Raw genomic sequence first — 20,641 nt, forward strand, 5'->3', positions numbered from 1 at the left:
GCGGTAAGGCGTCGGTTTGACTTTCACGCTGAGGAAAGTGGAGGGGCGGGAGGAGGGACTATTTCTTCTTTTTTTTGCTAAGCATCCACGGAAGGCTGCAGCAGAGGCTTTTGAGAGAGTGAATGCAACCAGATACCTGCCAAGATTATCTGAAACACACCTGGATGAATTCGCTGTGAATTTGTTGTCATTACTTACAATTGACGTATTCATGGCAGAGGGTGGCAGAAAGTTAGATGGGCAGACGAGATCAAGAAGTTTGCGCGGATAAATTGGTCGCAGTTAGCACAGGACCGGGGTAATTGGAGATCCATGGGAGAGGCCTTTGCCCTGCAGTGGGCATAGATAGGCTGATGATGATGATGACGACGACGATGACTTACAAAAATGTAAGGGAAGCCCTGGCCTCTGCAGAAAATTTCCCTGATTTAGTCTACAAACTTGACAGGCTTGCGACCACTTCGGTTGAATGCCTGCTAGTCTTGAATTTGATTCTCCAGGCTTGCTGGGACGTTGCAGGCGCAAGTATTCGTAGCGAAACTGCCTGAAGCAAGTTAGAGTGATGCCTCTTTCTTTACAAGCTGAGTGTGTTCGCAGCAATTGTTTCAGTGCATTTGGTCACATCTAAAGCACCGGGGGTGGCTTTCGAGGAGCTGCAGGCAGAAATCCTCTGGCATGTTGTGCTGCCTTTCACCCTCGTGTGGGCTTTTGTCCCATTTAAAGGCATTTTATCAGTGAGGTTGATTATGTACTGGCCCAAAGTGTGGCACTGTTTGTTTGCCCCTTGTGCAGCCAAGAATTGCTGATTTAGAACAAGTGGTTTCGTGACAAATGATTGCATAGTTACGCCCTTGGAGGAACTGTCAAGTTCAGCTGGAAGTTCCTGTTTTTCTGCGGCTGGCAGCCTCGTTGCGCAATTGTGCTGTGTTCAGTTATGTTCTGCCCTTGCAGTGGTGTCAAAGTCTGGGCTTATCGCTGTTTTGTTTCCGGTTCCCGTGGTTCATTGACCTTGTTGCAATTACTAGGCTCACTTCACTGTGATTACAGGGTCCCTGAGATAGTGACTTGTATAGTAGCCTTGTCAAGGCTTGGGAAAGCTAATGCAATCACACGTCTGTACTTGAAAAAACTTGAGGACCTGCTTTTCAGTGATTTCTTAAAGTAGCTTCTCGCTTAAAAGTGAGGGGCCGTTAATGTTTTTGGTCGCTCATTTTTCGGTGCTCTGTTTGTAGTACCGAAGTGGGGTGGGTGGCTTTCAAAAGAGTTCAGGCAGTGAACAAACTTTCCGAGCATATTTGATGATGCGTAAAATTTTGTCTCTGCTTCTGTTGTGAAAGGCACCTTATGGTGAACTTGTCGTGTAATCATTATGTACTCGCACCAAAAAGGAAGTTTGAAGAAATTTCACCCTGTACAGATTTCCTGAGTCAGGGGAAACAGGTTATGTCGAAAAAGTGTTGAACTTTGCTTTTTTATTTTTTCCATAAAATTGATTATTTTAATCTTATCATTGTTCGGAGTGCATCAAAGCAACTGCGTGGCTACCAAAACGGTTGGTTATTGTTTTCTGTGCCATGGGGGCCGTTTTTCTGAGTTAGGCGAAGAACGAAAGTACTCGTATGTCTATGCTGTGTCGCTTGTTAAATATTTCCTGTTCTAAGTAAATCCGTAGAAATCTACTTGTGGGTATTGCTTTGTCGCGTAAAACGCCTCGAAAATTGATGTTGTTTTAATTGTTTTGTGCAGACGAGAGCCGGGGTGCATGATGAACCGGAAGGGAGCTGCCGGACCACGGAGGGCCGGGGCGTCGGAAGGGCGAACGGACCTGACACCGTCCTCGCCCCCGACGTCGCCGCTGAAGAAAGACTCCGAGAGGAAGTCGTTGACGGATTCGGGATATGATGCTGGATATACCTCCATGAGCTGTTCCACAGGTTGGTTGGTGTTCTTTGCGAGCTTCAGCTGCCTTTGTTATGGGCCGGGAAATGTTTGGGTTCAACCAAAGGGGCAGAGGAACCCCATGCACGATTCACGGTTCAGCTGACTGCCAATCGCACAAACAAAATTCTGCAACGACGCAGTGAAATTGCTGGGAAGTGTCTGCTAGGCTGCCACTGCCTCATCCATTTTCCCTAATATCTCGATTTATTTGTTTCAAGTCTGCGATAAGGTTGGTGTCATTGTTATCGGGACAAACCGGCCTTTTTTAATGAGCCAAAGTTTGATTTTGTTTTTGCGGCCCCTTTAAAAAGCGAACCCCCCCCCCCCCACTGCCAGCAATTGGTTTCTCACTCCGTTGTCCTCGACTCCTTCGTCCCCCTGCAGTGACGGACCCGGACATCTTCTCCAAGTCCACGTGCAGCGGCATGCTGGACTCTGGCCTGCTGGAGGAGGAGCAGCCCCACCACAGTGGCGAGGTCAAGGGGGAGGCCTCCTCTTCGGCGACCAAGCTGGACAGCGGCTACATCGAGCCGAGTCCGTCGGCGCTGCTGTCGCCGGAGCCGCCGGACTGGGAGTCACAGCTGCTGGGCCGCAAGCTGGGCGTGCGGGAGATGTACGCCCAGGACGATGACGGGGACACGTGAGTGCAGGGGCGGGCTGGTCTGTTGAATCCACTCAGCATGGTTATTCTATAGCAAAGCCAGTTTGCCGGGGCTGGTTTACAGCACAGCCGGTCTATCAAAGCTGGTCTAGGGGAGCTAGTGTATAGTGAAGCTGGCTATTCGAACAAGTTTATAGCAGGGGCGGGCTGGTCTATTGAATCCACTCAGCACAGTTATTCTATAGCAAATCCAGTTTACCGGGGCCGGTCTATAGCAGAGCCGGTCTATGAAAGCTGGTCTAGTAGAGCTAGTTTTTCGTAAACCCGGCTGTTGGAACGAGTTTATAGCGGGGGCAGTTCAGCGAGGCCAGTCTGTATATAGCAAAGTTGGTTTGTATTAAGGCCAGTTTATAGCAGGGCTGGTTTACACCAAAGCCAGTTCATCAAATCCAGCCTGTGGCAAAGGTGGTCTACATCAAATTAAAGTTTAGCAAACCTGGTCTAGAGCAGCGAGTTCATAGCAAAATTGGCTTGCTAAAGCCACTTTATAGCAAAGCTGCACAAGGAGGGCAGCATTGTCTTGCAAGGAATGAAAAATTTTTTTGTGTTCGCTTCTCAGCTGGGAACCGGAGTGAAAAAGGGCGTCTGCTTGGAGATGCCTAGTCTCAAGGACTAGAGGAGTTCTTGCAGCATGTTTTACGAACCGTCATTTCCAACCTGTAATCGCAGTGAACAGCTGAACAGCTTTTTTTTATGATAAACTGGTACGCAAGGCATTCCAGTGTTTGGGATGACCGTTTTTTTTAATGGTCGTAGTAGTAGATATTGTCATCGGTGACCTGCGTTAGGCACACTGATGAAAATTTTTGTTAGAAAGCTACCGCTCGCGCAGACAGTATCTAGAGACAAGGTGGTTGGAAGGGTTGCAGCGATGTTGCGGTTGATCCATCCCCCTTTGGTTTGTGGATGTACCCTCACGCTGAGCTTGCCCTCTTCTCGTCTTGTGAGCAGGGGGCAATTAATTCACCTGCGTGAGACAGCAAAAGGCGCTTCGTATTTGCCGCCGCTCGTCCCGTTGTCGGGCGGAGGTAAACCAGGGGCGAGACACGTGCAGAGAATGATTGTAGAGAATGAACTGTCATTCCGTTTCCTACTTGGTACAGGGGTGAAAGCACCTATCGCCATCCTCTTCTGCTTCGCTTGCCGCACTAGTGGCATTGTTTGGCCAACTGCTAGAGAGGACTCTGTGTTCAAACTTCGCATCTTTAAAGTAGTCTTTGGTTCCTATTGTAATGGTGCATAGGTTTGAACCCACATGTGTTTTTCTTCTTCAAGTGAAGTGGTTTTTACATACAAATGTTCTACAGTAACACTTGTCCCCCCCCCCCCCCCCCCCCCCCTTTTTTTTTTACGTAAATAACAGTGGCTCAGCTTGTCTCAGATTGCTTCAGGCACAGGCCTATCACGTCGTTTAACTGATCCTTTGCGCCGTGCCGGAAGGGTCGCTTCTGTATGTGTGACGAAATGGAAAGTCGTGTACGGATCAGCGGCAAGGAGTGGCCGGTGGCAAACACGGTGGTAGTTGTGCATTCACGAACAGCCGTTGAGTGTGGTTCAAGTGTTGGAAGTGTGTGGCGTCTGCGAGGTCCTCGGACTGTTTTGTGTCAGGCCCTGGCCGTTCTCTGTGCTGGTTGTTGCTTTATTATTTTAACGCTCTCCTTTCCTTTTATGCTGCCGCGGCCAGGCTCTTGCACGTTGCGGTCATGGAAGGCTGGACGCGGCTGCTACTGCACATCATCCGCGAGACGCCGCACCCGGACCTCTTGGACATCCAGAACGACCTTGGACGGGTCAGTGTGGTCTTCTTTCGTTGGCGGTCTCCAGTGGAGCATTGTTGTCTTGTTAGAGTGTTACCCAGTTCACACACACACACGCATTCGGTTGTTGCAAGACGCGATTGGTACAGTGTGTTTAAATTTTCTGCAGTATAACGTATTTAAAACGATGCCAGTGGGCATCTGTGGTGCGAATAAGAAGTTCTCGCGTCCTTTTGATACGAAAGTTTGACTGCATTTAAGTTTTGTGACTGTGTTCCCCTACTGTGGTCTTCTCCCCATGCTGAGCACGCCGTCTGCCTCCTGTCGTGAGGTGGGGGGTGACGAACGATCAGTTCGTGCGTGGGATAGAAATGGACGCTCCGTATTTGCCGCCTCCCGTGCAGTGTCGGGTGGAGGTTAAACCAGGGCGAGACATGCAACTTTTGTACCGTTGTGATTTCGTTAGTGTGGGGCTGGGGCAACCTTGGGGCAGCTCTGGTGTGAACCAGTGGATGTGGGAGGGAATGAAAAACCTGAAGAGCCGTGCACTTGGCAGTAGGGGCACGTTGCCTCAGTGCATCTTGTGGCCTACCTAGTCCCAAACTGGAAACAGTGTAGTTTCGGCAGTTTAGGAAGAGGACAAACATCTGCACTAAGTCGTTCTACGCAGGCACTGAGTGGACAGTTCTGTGTCTGGCTCGAGTAGCTGTGGTTGCCATCACGAGGTAGATTGTCTTTTCTCTGGGTAGCACGAGTGCTCAACACGAATACTAAACACCCAACTATTTGCCCCATTCAGGGGCACAGTGCTCTTTGGGTGGTGCCTGCCACGGTGGCTCAGTGGCTAAGCCTTTCTGTGCTGAACTCAAGAATGCAAGTTCGATCCCAGCCACGGTGGCTGCTTTTTCGTGTGAACGGGATACGGGAATACGCCAGTGTGTCAAGATTTCAGTGCACATTAAAGATGCTCCCCAGGTAGTGGGAATTAATCCTGAGCCCTCCACCATTTTGCACCATGTTGCTGAGGCGCATTATACCTCCTCAATTCACGGCATGCTTGTCAACTAGAGCAAGAACTACAAATGTGAGCAAAATTTGCATCCATCAACCTGACTTTGGTCCAATTTTGCACCTTTTTGTAATTTTTTTTTCCTAATTCTGGTAAATCTGTGCAGCCAAGGGTGCTTGTTTGGAAGTACAGACAGCTCCATGCAGTCATCCAACGCACACACTAAGTCATCAGTCGTACTTCATCTAGCTGACGTCACTGCAATTGGCCATCACAATGTAGACAGGATGTCCTGTGTCCAATGCAAGTGACGGTTGCGTCTAGTGCCGCTAACGGGCATGTCAAACATTCAAATTTTCCCGCCTCAAGAGTGGCACGTGGGTCTTTCGATTCCTGACTGAGCGCTTGTCTTTTACTCTGTGCTGTTAGACGGCGCTCCACCTGGCGGCGTTTTGCGGCCGATACCACGAGGCCCGCCTGCTCGTCGTGGCCGGAGCAACGGTGGATGTGGTGGACGACACCGGCCGGACACCACTGCACGTGGCCGCGCAGCGTGGGGACTTCAGGGTGGCCAGGGACCTCCTCACTGACGTCACCCAGGTGAGTTGAGTCTCCGTGATGGCACGATTTTTCGTTTGGGCTGTCGGCTGATCCTGAGGAGTTTGCATAGTGTAGTCTTAATAGTGCTATAGTCCTGTAGTCTTAGGCCTGAGGAGTTTGCATGGTATAGTCTTAATAAACGAGAAAGCAAGTCTCCAGCATTTTTGGAAGGTCGGGGAAGAGAATTGGTCACGAGGCGTTCGGGGTCAGATTGGGTGTTGAAAGGTTTCGGGCATTGGCAGAACACTCGTTATTGGCTCGCAAATATATTTTAATGATGTCGGCAGAATGTTGTAGAAATAGGAGCACCTCTGAGAGCAGAGCAGTGTGGTGCTATTGTGGCTCTTGTTGAATGTTTGCCCGTGCGTTCCGGCCCTTCTCTATTCCCTGTTTTGCAATCTCTGTCACTGTCTTTGCACGCAACAACTCCGTGGTGCAGAGGAGAGGAGTAAGGCTTGTCGAGTCGAAACTTCCATTGGGATTTGTGCCTCCTCAGCCGTCGGTTGCAATTTTTGCTGCGGCATTTGTGTAAAACGTGTGATACAAGTTTATCGTGAGGCCCCTTTTACGGGGGAGCTTCTGTGCAATCAGCATACGCTGATTTAAAGAAAAGTTTGGTGTGGCAGATAACGCACGATCGCTACTTTTATTAGTCGCGGTGTAAGTGCGCGCAACCTTTGTAGTTTGCACTGCTGCTCGACCTTGGCTGCGGCACTGTGCTAGGCTCGTGTAAATTTGTTTAGTTATAGTGGGTGACACTTCGTTCCCTGGGCAGCAGACATTTTCTTGTGGTGTTGCTCACAAACATTGGCTCCGTCTTGTCTTCACCAACTGTGGAAGCCCCACTCATTTATTGCGTTGAGCAATCTACCTGTAAGCATAGTTTTGATGCTTCAGATAGTGGGTGTACGTTTTCTTCGAACAGCAGCTGAGCATGGCTCTTGTTGTGCACTGAAATCGCAGATAGTGTAGATCTTGCGTGGTGATAGAGGAAACCCACTTCCCCGTCTGGCTTTTTTTGTCCAAAAAGCTGGCAACAGTATTGTTTGTATCGAAACTGTGCAGGTACGGGCTGAAGTACGTCTTATTTCATCAGCAAGTTGTTTGGATCCACATATAGTACTGGTAATGCTGGACAAAAAAGGGCATTCTTACCTTACGAGTGGATCTTTATGCCAGTGCACACTGTCATTGAAGCGTAATTGTCGCTTACAGCCTTTGGCGAGCTTCGAAGCAGTTCTCTTTTGGTGTGGCGTAGTTGAGCAGGTAGAGAGAGTGCACTTGTAGCACCCCACTTGGTGGGAGCGCAATCTAGAGGACAGCTGTCGCAATTGGGAAATGGGTGTTGCAAGTCTCAAAGCTGACAGCACTTGACATGTGCTTGCAGAATATTGATGAACAAGTAAACTGAAATATTGTTGCCAGCTTTCGTTGTACATTTGCACTTTTACGTATCTGAAGCTGGTTATGTTTTTTTGTCGAAAAGAGGGGCCGCATTTGGAAGACAGTCTGCTCTCTCTATCCTCTCTCTCTCTCTCTCTTTCTCTTGATGGTGCTTTCCGAGCTGCTCCTGTTGCCCCTCCTTCCGACTGCTTCCGTTTCTTCTGCTTGGCCGTGTGTGACGCCTCTGTGGGTGGGGGGCCTTCAGGAGGAGGCTGGCTTCTTGCAGCCCCGCTACGGCATCTGCCCAGCCAGGCGGGACCCCGTGCGCACCTCTGCCCTGGTCGGCCAGCGGACCCTGACCGGGGACACGCCACTCCACCTGGCTGTTGGGTCAGGATGCCTGGACCTCGTGGAACTCCTGCTGCACCATGCACCGGACCCCAATGTCCGGGTCAGTTCTTTTCCCACACTCCTCCCCACCAGGCTTGTGCTGGCAGCCAGCAAGGCAGCACGCTGTTAACTGTTATTTAAGGTGAAAGCTTTAAATAGAAAATAGTTGCTGATCATGGTGGGGAAAGCGCTACAGCGACGAGGACAAGCAAGAACACGGGACAAAGCTATATTGAAGTAGCGCTTTGTCCCGTGTTCCTGCTTGTCCTCGCCGCTGTAGCGCTTTTCCCACCATGAACATGTACCAGGCCAATGCTACTTTTTCTAGTTTCGGTTCTATTATTGCGCGCCTAGAGGCAGTGGCGCTGGGGAAACACTCCTCCTCTCATTTTTTTTTTCTTTCCGCTTCTCTCCGGCGCGACTGGGGGCGCGCATGTGCGATAACGGCATAACGGTCACCGCAGTTGCTGCTTCCGCACGGCGAGCAGCGAGGCCGACGCGCATCTCATGTAGTGGGCGACTTCTCGTATGTGCTCCTTCGGACATTACGGTGCTGCAAAAGGGACGCCAAGAACACCAGGATGAGTCGTAACGCGAAGACTATTTGAGTGCTGTTAGCAAAAGGTGAGAACGTCGTTCGTATGCCGTACGTGAAGCTGAGCTGAAGGATAGGACTTGTGTCGTGCATGTGCTGTGCTTGAAGACAGACAACCTTGTCTGTGTTGTATTGGTCATCGGTGTTTCTCACCGCACGTCGCGTTCGCGCACGTAACGCGAATAAAGTGTTCAAGTGATATTTGAGCTGGCGTCGTTACTGCTCAAGCGGCGTGGCTTCGTGCCGTCGGAGCGAGGCTTGCCCGTTGGAGGCAGCGGGGTGGCGGCGGCGGTTGCCGGGTGGGAATGGGGGGGACAGGGGGAGGGGGGGAAGGAATCCAACAGGCATGAGAGGGGAGAGCGTTACCTCTCCCCCACGCAAGCTGCGCGCCCTCGCATTGTTGCCATGGCATTTACAACGCCTTCAAGGCCAACATGGCGGTGGCGTTGCTAGGGCAACAACAACGCAGTAATGTTTCCCCAGGCTCACCAGGGGAGAATATGCCGCATGAGTCGCAATTAGCCCGGACGCTGGGTTGAAGGCTAAGAGTCCGCCTCCTGCATGTACCAACACACCCAGCTCACAGTTCTTCTGAATGTCATTTCTAGCTGCTGATGTAGAAAGTAAATGGGCTGTAAATTTTAGTTTGCATGGGATTTGGTGCCGTACCCAAATGTTTACGTCGGTCCCCTACTTCAGCTTTTTTTTTTTTTTTTTTTTTCACAGTTTGGCAACACTGGTTGCATTATAAGTTCTTTTCTTGCACCTGTCCCCCTGGCTTTGTGGCATCGTGTCCTTTTGGGCTGGCGGCCCGCAAGGCGCTGTGCTGTCCCCTCTCTCTTTTAAGGAGAAAGCCCCATTGAGCAGAAAATGAGTGTTTCGTTGTCTGGTGCAAAAAATGGCTGCCGCCGTACAGACAGCGCATTCGAGCTCATACGTGAATTAAACCTAGGTTTTCAGACTAGGAACAGAGTGCACTACCACTTGCACTACCTCAGCGCATTGCTGTCATATCGCATGACAGGTGAACATGATGGCACATGAGTAGAATGGGTGCACCCCTGCCACGGAGAACTCTTGGAAAGCTGCGTCGTCGAGTGCCGCCAGTCTGCCTGTCGAGGTAATTTGCGCCAAAAGATGAAAAAAAGAGATGCGAAAAGCGCATGGAAATATGATGTAGCGGTAAATAAGGAAGGAAGCCACAGAGAACAGTGGGGAAACTTGCGTGGAGAGTTGACAGTCTGCATGTCGAAGTAATTTGCACCAAGAGACGAAGAGGTTTTGCAAACACGATGTAGCTATGGAAAAGTCTTTGATAATTATTGCTGGATAAAGTCATGATGCTTTTGCATTCAAAGCACGCAAGTTTGCTTTTTTTTTTAATCCTTTCTGTGTTGGGGTTGACGATGCAGGAGCGCCACTGGGGGGCCACTCCCCTCCACCTGGCGTGCCGGCTGAAGCGGCCGGACTTGGCGGAGCTTCTGCTGCGCTTCAATCGCGTGGAAGTCAACGCGACGGACTACGGCCGGCGGACTCCCCTTCGCCACGTGTGGGACCTCCAGCGGGGGGAGCCGCGCAGCAAGGAGCTTCTCCGCCTTGTGCTGCTGCTCCGAGATCATGGGGGGATGCCCATCGTGGACCCCGGCTCTGAGGATGAGTCTGAGGACAGCTCCGAAGAGGAGGATGAGGAAGAAGACGAGGAGGAGGTGGGATACTAACTGGGAAACCGCAGAAGGAATGGGACTAGGAATGGAGGGATTGTTGCAAAATCAAGTCTCTCTCTCTCTCTCTCTCTCTCTCTCTCTCTCTCTCTCTCTCTCTCTCTCTCTCTCTCTCTCTCTCTCTCTCTCTCTCTCTCTCTCTCTCTCTCTCCTCCTTTCTTGGTCCCCGTTTCTTCTCTGCTTTCTTGTTAACTTGTATGTGCCGGCTCGCCCAAGTTTAATCTACAACCGGTATAAACCGGTTGCAGGGCCGCTTGATCACTCGGTACCCTGCTAGGGGTCTGCTGTTATCCACTTGCATCTTGCGACGAAATTTGCGGGTTGCGTAGAAGAATTCGCTGTTGTGCAAACTTTCTTGTGAAAAGGACGTTCAAACTTGGACAGGTTTGCCTACAAGCTGGAATTGAGAAAAGTGTAGCGTTAGTTGGAACTGCTAAGCCCAAGGACGGGGGTTTGATTCGTGGCCGCGGCGGGGCCTTGTTGATGGAGGCAAGAATCGAAAACACCTGCATGTTCGACATTTCGGCGCACGTTAAAGGAGCCATGAAGAGAAAATACAAGGAAAGAATTTGAAAGAAAGAATTTTAAAGAACTAGGATTCAGTATCTCACTCAGCTCCATTACAGCCACAAAAGATGTTTTTTAACGAAAAAAAAGCAAGAAGTATTTAAAAACGTTCAAATTTTGCACCACAGTGACATGTTATGAGCAAGAATGACGTCACACGGGCCAACAATAAAACATAATTTTCAGTGCATCAACTGCACGTTAGCATTCAAGTGATGCGGTCAAATGGAACTAAAGGCCCCATTACAGACCCCCAGTCATGTGTCGTCACGACAGGTCACTTAGGCGGCCGCCCATTGCACAAACAACGTTCTGTGACGTCATAGAAAAGTTGCGGGAAATTGGCTAGGGGGTCGCGACTGCTTCACACGTTTTCTTTAATACCTCCGTTATTTGTTCGAAGATTGTGATGATATTGGTATCATTGTTATCGGGACTAAGCAGTCTTTCTAATAAACCCAACTTGTATTTTGTCTTCATGGCTCCTTTAAAGATCTCCAGGTGGTCAAAATTATTCCGGGGCCCTCCTCTGTGGCGTGCCTCATTGCCATGTAGCGTTGGCGGATTAAACCTCACAATCAATCAATCAGCATTGGTTAAAACTGTCGTGTGTGTTGTTGCTCGTGCCATTGCGGTAACGTTTCCATGGACCTCCTTTTGCAGGTGGTTGGAGTCGTGGCCAATGCGGTCAACAGTCGCCAGTCGTCGCCGGGCAGTTTGCAAGTGAACGACGTGGGAGCCTCTTAGCGGTCGTCCGCGCCCTTCTTCTTCACCGCGTTCGATCGTTGTCCCTCATCATAGTGCACCATTCTGTGTGGTCCTCACCGGCTACAAGATTGGCTACGAGATCGGCTACGGCCAGGGAGCAAGCCCTGCTTCATTCTCATCGATCCCTCCTCTGTCTTCAGCTAGACTGAGTGTTGCATCACGCCTAAATTGCCTTCTGTTAACTTCAACTAAGAAGCATTCCGGATCGGTCACGTTTGTTTCCGGTGCTCTAGTTCCGAGTTGTGTTTGTCTTGAAAAATGTTTTCGTTGTGAGAGTGCCCAAAGTTTCGCGGAACTCGAAGCTGCGTTGGCTTACAACCTTTTAATTGGAGCGTTTTTCTCCTACAAGACTGCCTTCTACTGTCCGCTGTTCCACCATCAAAATATGTTATCCATGGCATTCATTTTTGAAGTTTTTTGAAGGAACGAGTTTTTGAGACAAGCTCCGGGATGTGGAAATCATTGTTCTCGGAGACTAGCGCATTCACAAAGTTGATTTTTTGAAAATTCCAGCCAGGTCTGGAAGATCTGGGTATCTGGACTAGGTGCTTTATTTTATTTATTTTTTTTTTGTTCCCCTCTCCTTGAAGGAATTTAGGGTTTGGTTTTGCCTCATTTCCTGCATCTACACAAATGAACTGATTGATCTATGGCACTTCAGGCAAAGTTGGGGCCTGGAAAGGAATACAGTTTGTAGTTGGGTAGTAGGAAATAGTGGTGCCCAGATGCGTCCATGTCGTGGTATACAGTGAACCATTTGCTTCGGCATCCGTTTCTTGTGTGGACTGTGCGAGCTGTACGGGTTTGCTGTGGTGTGAAGCCGGTGAACACTTGACTTTTTGCGTATGTATGTTACGTTAGCCTTATTACGAGTGAGAGAGTCACGATTGCTTCTGCTTCTTTTTGTTTGTAACGTTATTTATTTCTGTGATTTTACACACACAGTGAGGATGTGTATTTTTTTTCCGTCATTCTTCTCTGAAGTTGTGGACCATGTGTGATGATGTTCGTGTGCTTGCTGGTGTGACTGTCATTTTTCACCTGGCTTCATGCTCGGGTGAGCTTGAGCTGAGAATTTCACCGATGCCGTGAGGAATTGTGTTATTAATACTTGCCGAGTACTTCAACGCACTTTGTATTCTGAACCAGCTTTTAAACGAGGTGTTAGGTGTGGCTGGTGCGAGCGATGCGTCATCAAGAATGTACAGTTTCGAAACTCTGTTTGTGCATCACCAAGTGTTGACTGCTGTAGATAAGCAACCACATCCTCATCTAAGTAGGTACGAATCTTTTTGCATCCACAGCGTGGATGTAGGCCTTCACTTTGCTCTCTAGCGGTTGCACCGCGTCTTCTGTTTTTAAGTTTTTAGGGGTGTTTTTATTGTTTTGCGCGTGGCAGTAAGGTTTGTGACTGTGAGAACCGCATTTTTGTGCGCCCGGGTGGCATGATTCTTGTGGTGGCATGAATGAGTACTACGTTCCGTTTTGTGTTACAAATTTGTTACATGTGTGTGTGATGGTATGAATGCTGGCGTGATTGCAGACTATGATTGTATGAGAGTATTGAATGCGAGTGACCTGGTGGTTGTGCTGTGTTGTTATTGTTGTTCCGCGCTGGCAACGGCAATCAAATGCCGCGTCTCGCGTTAGCACCACTGAAAATGAATCGTTCTGCCGTAGTTAGACGGTCCCTTTCTGGGACTCTGTCGTGGCTGGGGCAAAACTGTGTACAGGCTTTTCTACTCTCCAAATGAACTTCTACGTAGTAGTTTCCTGTTTTTAGTGCACTGTCGTAGTTTAACAACTCCTTTAGCGGCATTTGGAATGCCAGTCACAGCAAACTTCAATGCTGGCCTTTGAGGTTTCAAAGTTAAATGCGAGTGATTACACATAAACAGCTTTTTTTTGGTGAGGCTTAAGATATCCTTATTGAACCGATACTAGAGGCAGGATGAAACCTTAGAATTACTTGTTGATACTAACGTGAAATTGGCAAACTTGCCGTGGCTACAATCTGAGAACGTCGGCTCGTTTGATCTAATCTGCTGCGGCTGCTTTTCAAATGAAAATCAGAAGTGGAAATGCCCGTGTGTTAAGATTTCGGTGCACGTTAAAGTCCTCCGGAGGTTGAGATTTATCCGGAGACCTACACTATGGCTTGAACCCCCAAGATTCATTCAATTTTCAGATGTACAGAGTTTGTTGTGGCTGGCCTTCCTCAGATGTTGCTTGTCGACTAGGCTGTCTTGCTCGGAGAATTGCTGTGTGGCACTCGTTTTTCTGGCATGAGCTTGTTCACTGTCCGCATGCCGTTGCTGCGACTTTTGGAGCGCAACTCCTTTGTAAAATACGTGTACAGACTAAAGCTTTTTTATCTTCTTACTTTGTCCTGTGTTGTGACAGTCCTGTGTTGTTTCTCTTTACTTCTGGCATAGGTGTGAATGGGGTTGTCATAGGTCGGTCACTCCTTTAAATCGTTTTCTCTCCCGAAGGCAGTTATTTTTTTTTTATTGCATATAGCAGTGGATATGAAATTTTGAAGAAAAATTTGTCTGAAACTTATCATAACCTGCTTTGTTTCCAAACACAATTGCAATTCTACTGCAGAATCACCAGTCTGTTGAGATTGCGGTACACTTTAATAAGCCTTGTATAAAAGGTTCAGCTTTGATTGCTTGAAACCCCTTATTTCATTTTTTTTATAACTTATCGGTACCAGGTACAATATTCCAGGAAGCATTTGTGCGGACAGAGGAAGACACAGCTTTTTTTTTTTTTTTTTCTGAAGTGCTGCAGTAAACCTTCTGGCATCAATACACCCAGCTTCATGTATCGTGCCTCATTCCAAATTTTTCCCCAAATCCTGCTGTTTTAAATCTATTTCTTCATGTAAATTTCCCTGTAAAAGCTTTGTGTTGGTGAAATCGGACTAAAAATTAACGCCGAAATTGCCTGCGTAATGGCTTCACGCAGGTTTGGACAAAATTTCAAAATATGCTGTTTGTCAAGGCACTCCACACTTAAGTAAAAATGGATGTGACCGAACTATCAGTCCCATCACTATAATTTTTTCCTGAAGGGAGCAAACTGGTCTTAAACCAAAAAAGTTTATCTTTGCAGTTATGATGATGAAAATCGATGGGCGTATGTAGTTTTTCATTCTCATCGTAGGTTTAAAATTTGTGTTCATGTCGAACGACTATATTCAAATTCATTTGGATTTTCATATTTGATTTTTTGACAGCCTTTGTAACAGTACTGTTGGAGGGATGCAGCTGAACAAGGTACCTGTAAACTGCGCACAAATCAAGCACTGCAATAAGACTGAAATCATCATTCTATCTTGTTCAGCTCTTGCATAAGTTACGACCATTTGTTTGAGCTTCAAAGGTGGGAACCAGAAAAACCGGTTTTGCCTCCTTCCAGGCCCAAACTTCAAACGGTCGTAAGTGTTCGTAAAGACCCATGTGCCCCCTTAAAAACATCGTAACAGTAATGACTGGTGTCTCGGCTTGCGCATTGCTTCTAGGTGAGAGTCCTGCCTTCGGGAGAGAAAAAAAAAAACGCACTGCTAAACTAATCGATGTATGCGTACCCACACATTTCCTTCCCCTCAACATTTGCGTGCGTGTGACACCATCTGTATTTTGTTTTTGCGCCGGTGTGGAGGAGCGCGTCAGGAAATAAAAAACACTGCGCGAAACTCGCACTCTCGGAGACAAAACGACACTGCCTGGGATTCCCGTCAAAAAAGGGAAACGCCGACTCTTCGAAAGCAAAACCGCGAATCAACTCTTGCCAGTTGAGCGTATAACCAGCAGCGACTGCCGAGACGCAAACGTGTAAATAACGGCTCGTTTGACGCAAACGACGCAAACGAGCCCCCGATTTTAAACGCAGAGTATAAACCTATTCGCGCGCCGCAGTGCTTGCGACGCCGCCGTTGACGGGACAGTCGACCCTTGCTAGTCGGAGTCTGGTTGACTTGTTTATTGAAATGCATCAATATATAACGTTTTGGTGACTCCCTGCTTTTTGTATCGCCCGGAGTTCTGCAAATTTGAAACGAGTTTCTTCGTTTCACATTAATGCCAAGCTCTAATTCAAGCGGTTCTAGATATTGGGATGAAGTCAAGCGCTACCAAACTGAAAGCAAGGCGCAAGTTTTAAACGATGCATAGAGTACAAAACAGTACACATAGTGCTTTGTACTCCACATGTTGAGTTTAATTGATGTCTTGTTTCATGTTCAGCAGCATTCGTTTGGTCCAAATTAACACTCATTTCACGTGCCGCATTAACGGCCGTTGGAAAATGAAAGTTTTAGCAGTTTATAGAACTCTGGAAAATTCTGCAATCTTTACGCCGTAATTTGACCACCTTTTGTCAAATTGTTGTTCAAGCTTCTCAAAGCTCTGTTTGTTGGTAGTGTCTTCACAAATGTCTTTTTGAATGCTGACTAGCCTAAAAAGGCGCACTGAAGTATTCTTTGAAACTATGGGCATAGTTCTTCGAAAACAGTGAACTCGCAATAAGCAGGAAAAACTTTGTTGGAATGCTGGGTTTGTCCGAAATGTTCCGTCTCGACATGCAAGGGTCGACTGTTCCGTTGGAAAAAAAAAAGTTAAAAAATCGAGGCAAAACTCGCAGTGTCTGGAACAAGACGCGAGGGTCTTCGAGCCAAAAAAAATATAAAAGTGTCGAAAAAAAATGCAGAGGTTTATATTCTGTAAGTAAGATGTTTTTAACGAGAAAAGAAACGTTGGCTGTGCGAGCTTGCGTTGGCATTATATTTTTGTGGCAATGTTCAGTGGGACTTTTAAGGTGGTGTTCCGGTTAAAGCTGCTTGTTGTTCCCAAGCGGAACAGTGTGCGTTGTGTGTAGTGACTGTTGTGGGGGTTTGTATGGACTGTCTTGGTTTGGGTGCCTGTGCCTCTGCTAGAGGCAGGATTTTAGCGATTTTAACACTCCTGATTTTCTGTTGCTCTTTGAATTTTTTTTTTTCTTGTTAAAGTTTTATGCAGAACATTCTAGAGTCCAGCCGGGGACTGCAGTAGTTTCCTTAAAAAGCCGGAGTAATGTTAAATATCTTCTTCGATGTGGCTAACCCACTTTGCTAGTATCGATTTCTCGACGTTGTAGTACCAACTTTTTAACAGGGCTTCGTGCAAGTCTTTGTTGAGGCTTGTACCATGTCTTTTCGGTAAAAATGTTCTGCGAGCTCTTTTTGGCACGCTGCCAACTTTAGGTGGTGTACAGTCATTCTGTTTGATAGTCTGTTGGTTTTACCACAAGTGATGGTCGACCTGTTCTCTGCACAAAGTTGTGGTTTGTTTCTTGGTCATTTATACGCAGATTTTGAAGTATGGCAGTCGCTGACAACGTCGCTTTGGTTGGGATGGAAATGCGACTGTTTTCGTGAAATTTTATGGACACTAGGGCTTTTTTTAAATGGCGGTGCTGCAATTTTACGCATGTATTTTGACGCAGCAAGAAGTGACCCTTGTAGTGGAACTGTACACTGCTTGCCCTTAGTAATTTTGTGGCTTTCTACAAAGCCTGTTCATATTGAAATGTTTTTGGGTTGTACCAATTGGAATCGGTACACTTGTTGAAAGTTGAAGCGGGCAACACTGCAGCCATTGAAGTCACTTAATGGCTGTTTTTAATGCTGGACTGGCCATTACTTGCTAACAAAACTGGAAAATTTTGTTATTGTGCGCTAAAAAAATTTGCTTTTGTCACTTTGTCCCGATTTTTTTTTTCTTTTTGTGGTTTGGTACCTTGCTTCAAAAGTTAATCAGACCTTCTTTCATTTCTTCTTTTCCTAAAAAGAAGAAATCGTGTGGGTGTCTCGGTGCTTTCTTTTTTAAAACACAAGCTAATGATGTCTTGGTGTAGGCAGTTTTTACCAAACGTCCGACAAAAGTTCTGACCCCAGAATTGGCCGGCTACGAAGCCCGTACAGAAACTTTATTGCATGTCATGAATGACGTCACTCGCTTTGTAAATAAGCCCGGGCTGGTGTGTACATCGATATCACGTGCGCATGTCTTTGTGCAAGGAAGTATTCCGTTGAGAGAAAAAAAAGATTCTGTCATTTTGAGATTTCGTCTTAAATTGTACCGTGTTGTGCGCCGTCAAAAAAAAAAAAGCGAATGTATGAATAAATGGGAGGAGGTAAGTGTTCACGTGTTGGCTTCACGCACTGGTAATCCTTGTTCCACTGTATCATTGTTCAGGTACAGTTTTTTGTTTTTGTGCAAATGGGGGGATTGGCCAATGTGTGTATTCATCATTGCTTTTGTGTTTGTCATTCACTGCTGGGTGTTTAAATAACACTGAATTCATAGCTGTTTTAAAGGGAGCCAAGTGGTGGACATATTGATTGTTCATTTGTGCATGTTTTTTTTTTTTTGTGTGCAAATGGGGGGATTGGCCGATGTGTGCATCCACCGTTCATTGTATTTGTCGTTCACTGTGGGAGTTTAAAACAAAGCTGAATTAGAAGCTGTTTAAAAGGATCCAAGTTGCGGACATAGTCATTGTTCATTCATGTTTTTCTGTTGTTTTTTTGCGTGTGTGGAAATTGGGGATTGGCCGTTGTGTGCATTCATTTTTGTTTGTAATTCAGTGCGGGGTGCTGAAACAAAGCTGAATTCGTAGCTGTTTCAAAGGAAGTCGTGTGGCGGACATAGTCATTTCAACTTTTTTGCACGCATGTGTTCAAGAAGTGTGACACCTTGAGGCAAAACTGAAAAACAAAAATCGTACAAAAGTTGTTGTGTGCGGTACCTGAGATAGCTTTAGGGTGTATTTAATGAAATGGAGTTGGCGTATATGACGATGTTATGGGGAAACAGAAAATGGGGAAGAAGGAGAGATGGTTATGAGTCTTGTGTAAATAATAAAGAGCTATGTTTTTGTTTTCTCGTATTTAGATACCGAATGTCCCGTAGGTGTGTGTGTATGTACTACATTGACATTCACATCTAAGTGGAGTCCTTGGTTGTATATGTAGGCAAGTGCTGATCCTGTACAATTACTTACGACTTTCATTAAATGTTTTCACCCTACAAGCTTCCGCAGTCTGTCTGCTTTGGAGCGGTGCTTTTTTGCTACAGGTACATTTTTCCATTTTGCTTTTCCCTTTTCTGAGAGCAGCAGGCCTTATACACACCTCAACGGTCTTTGGTTATCCTCATTATCCGGTGAAGGGCATCGTCACAATCCAGGACTTTTGAACCGTGAAGGTGGCTCTTATACCCCTGTCACACGGGCACTTTCAATCGCGATTGAGTCGATCCGGATCGAGCTCAATCTGGATCGGGCCCCTGCTACGCGGCAGTTTCAATCGCGATCGAGCTCGATCCCGCTCGAACTCAATCCTGGTTTCTCAAGCGCAATCGAGGCTTCCAATCCCGATCGAACGAAAGCGGCGATACTCTCGTCCCAGCTCAGCAATGGCACAGAAGGTGACAACTTCAACTAACGCCGCAAATTGTGCCAAATAACTTGACCCAAATAAGCGTGAGGTAATATTTACATAGTTACGTATACGTACGACCACGCGAAGTTACCAGACGCCGGCCGCAAGTACGTTGTTAGCGCCATCTGGGGAACACGAGTGCAACCTGTGCAACTTCTCGATTGCGATTGAAACGTGCCGTGTAGCAGTGGCAGTACGTCGAGCGCGTTCAAAAACTCGATCACGATTCACTTCAATCGCGATTGAAAGTGCCCGTGTGACAGGGGTATTACTATTCGTCACAATATGAATGTGCTATTGACAGTCTTGCGAGTTGAGTTTAGATCGAGCTAACATCATCGTAAACGAGCAAAACTTCCGAGAATGTGGTGTTAATGTGCTTTAAGGTGAAAACAACGTGCCTTTATTGCTAGCAAATCTAGCTTGTACAAGATTGCTGCATATATTCATTGAGAATTCACTTGTGTCCATGAAGTGAGCCATATCTTTACCCTGTAGTGCATATCCCGCTGCATATACATTATTGGACGACACTACAGCATGAATTGAGAGTCTTGATGGTTTAGATGTACTGAATGATAACGTGAGATAATCGGACTCGGCAGTAGCTGTGGGCAGAAGAGTGCCTAGATAAGAAACTGGTAAACTTTCGTGGAAAATGAAAGAACTGATTGAGAGGAACACGGGAATGTGAAAGTGCCAAGAATGGAGGAGCGAACGGAATTTGCGCAGCTGTTGATGTTGCGATTCATACCTGAACACCTAATACTTAAGTACAGTCTAGTCCACTTATAACAACGTCCAAGTGCCAAGGATATCCCATCGTTTTAACCGATAATTGTTATAACCGGGTTGCAAAATAAAAAGGCGGAACAGAGCTCATAACATTTTATTCGCATTCCAGCAAGGTTGTATTACTGCTAATTTGCGGAAAAGAAGCCACAGTCGGTCACCTTTGTTTGCCGCGCGTGAAGCTAGCGCAAATATTTTCCAAGAGCATCTATAGGCGCTTCACCCAGCTGAGGTAAATGTCCTTGGCGGAAACACAGTCCCCGAGGGACTGTGTCACGCATTGGGCCTCCTACGAAGACACTACCTGAGTAGGCTGACCAACCACGTCATTAGAGTAGTCACTGTTTCACTTTTGGCGTACGATATCACCGGACTCAATCGTTATATCCGATATCATGGCACTGGAACATTGTAATAAGCGGTTTATTTCACCATAGAAAGACTACAAAAGTTGACGGTGCCATAGCTGTTCATCGTTATATCCGATATATTGTTATAAACGGTATCGTTATAAGTGGACTCGACTGTAAAAGGAGAAAGCTTAAAGGCAAAAAAAGAAAAGCTTGCTTGTTTTCAGCAGTCAACAGTCAAAAGCACTCCACAAAAGAGGTAGCTCCCAGAACAAACATGGATGAGAAGATAAAATTAGCGGAGAGCTTCTATGCTGGGCTGTATGGCCAGCAGTGTTGGGCCAGGAGGCACCCCTGCAAGAACTTTTCTGTTCGCGGGATTAGCGACGTAAGAGGTCTGCAGGAGACGATGGATCAGCTAAAGGATGTCATCATACTAAGAAAATTCGGAAGGATTGGACACATCAGACCACGACCCGCCGCGGTGGCTCAGTGGCTAAGGCGTTGCGCTGCTGAGCACGAGGTCGCGGGTTCGATTCCCGGCCGCGGCGGCCGCTTTTCTGATGGAGGCGAAAAGCAAAAACGCCCGTGTGTACGAGATTTCGCCGCACGATGAAG

General features: G+C 47.1%; 1 protein-coding gene across 2 annotated transcripts in view; it reads left to right on the forward strand.

Moving 5' to 3' along the window:
* LOC144141048 (uncharacterized) overlaps positions 1–18,471 on the forward strand; it is a 37,917-nt gene extending 19,446 nt beyond the window's left edge. Inside the window, exons 2-8 of one of the 2 annotated variants that reach the window (XM_077672551.1) lie at positions 1,747–1,934; positions 2,326–2,581; positions 4,287–4,392; positions 5,798–5,968; positions 7,638–7,802; positions 9,749–10,042; positions 11,288–18,471. In XM_077672551.1, the coding sequence (XP_077528677.1) occupies positions 1,763–1,934; positions 2,326–2,581; positions 4,287–4,392; positions 5,798–5,968; positions 7,638–7,802; positions 9,749–10,042; positions 11,288–11,371 (1,248 nt within the window). In that variant the 5' untranslated portion in view covers positions 1,747–1,762 and the 3' untranslated portion in view covers positions 11,372–18,471. Of the gene's footprint in view, positions 1–1,746; positions 1,935–2,325; positions 2,582–4,286; positions 4,393–5,797; positions 5,969–7,616; positions 7,803–9,748; positions 10,043–11,287 lie in introns of both variants that reach the window. The other variant, XM_077672550.1, reaches the window with a different exon arrangement.
* Positions 18,472–20,641: the final 2,170 nt, after the last annotated feature.

The sequence above is a fragment of the Haemaphysalis longicornis genome, unplaced genomic scaffold, assembly GCF_048455015.1.
Source record: "Haemaphysalis longicornis isolate Haplotype H1 unplaced genomic scaffold, Haemaphysalis longicornis Haplotype H1 scaffold_6, whole genome shotgun sequence".
NCBI lineage: Eukaryota > Metazoa > Arthropoda > Arachnida > Ixodida > Ixodidae > Haemaphysalis > Haemaphysalis longicornis.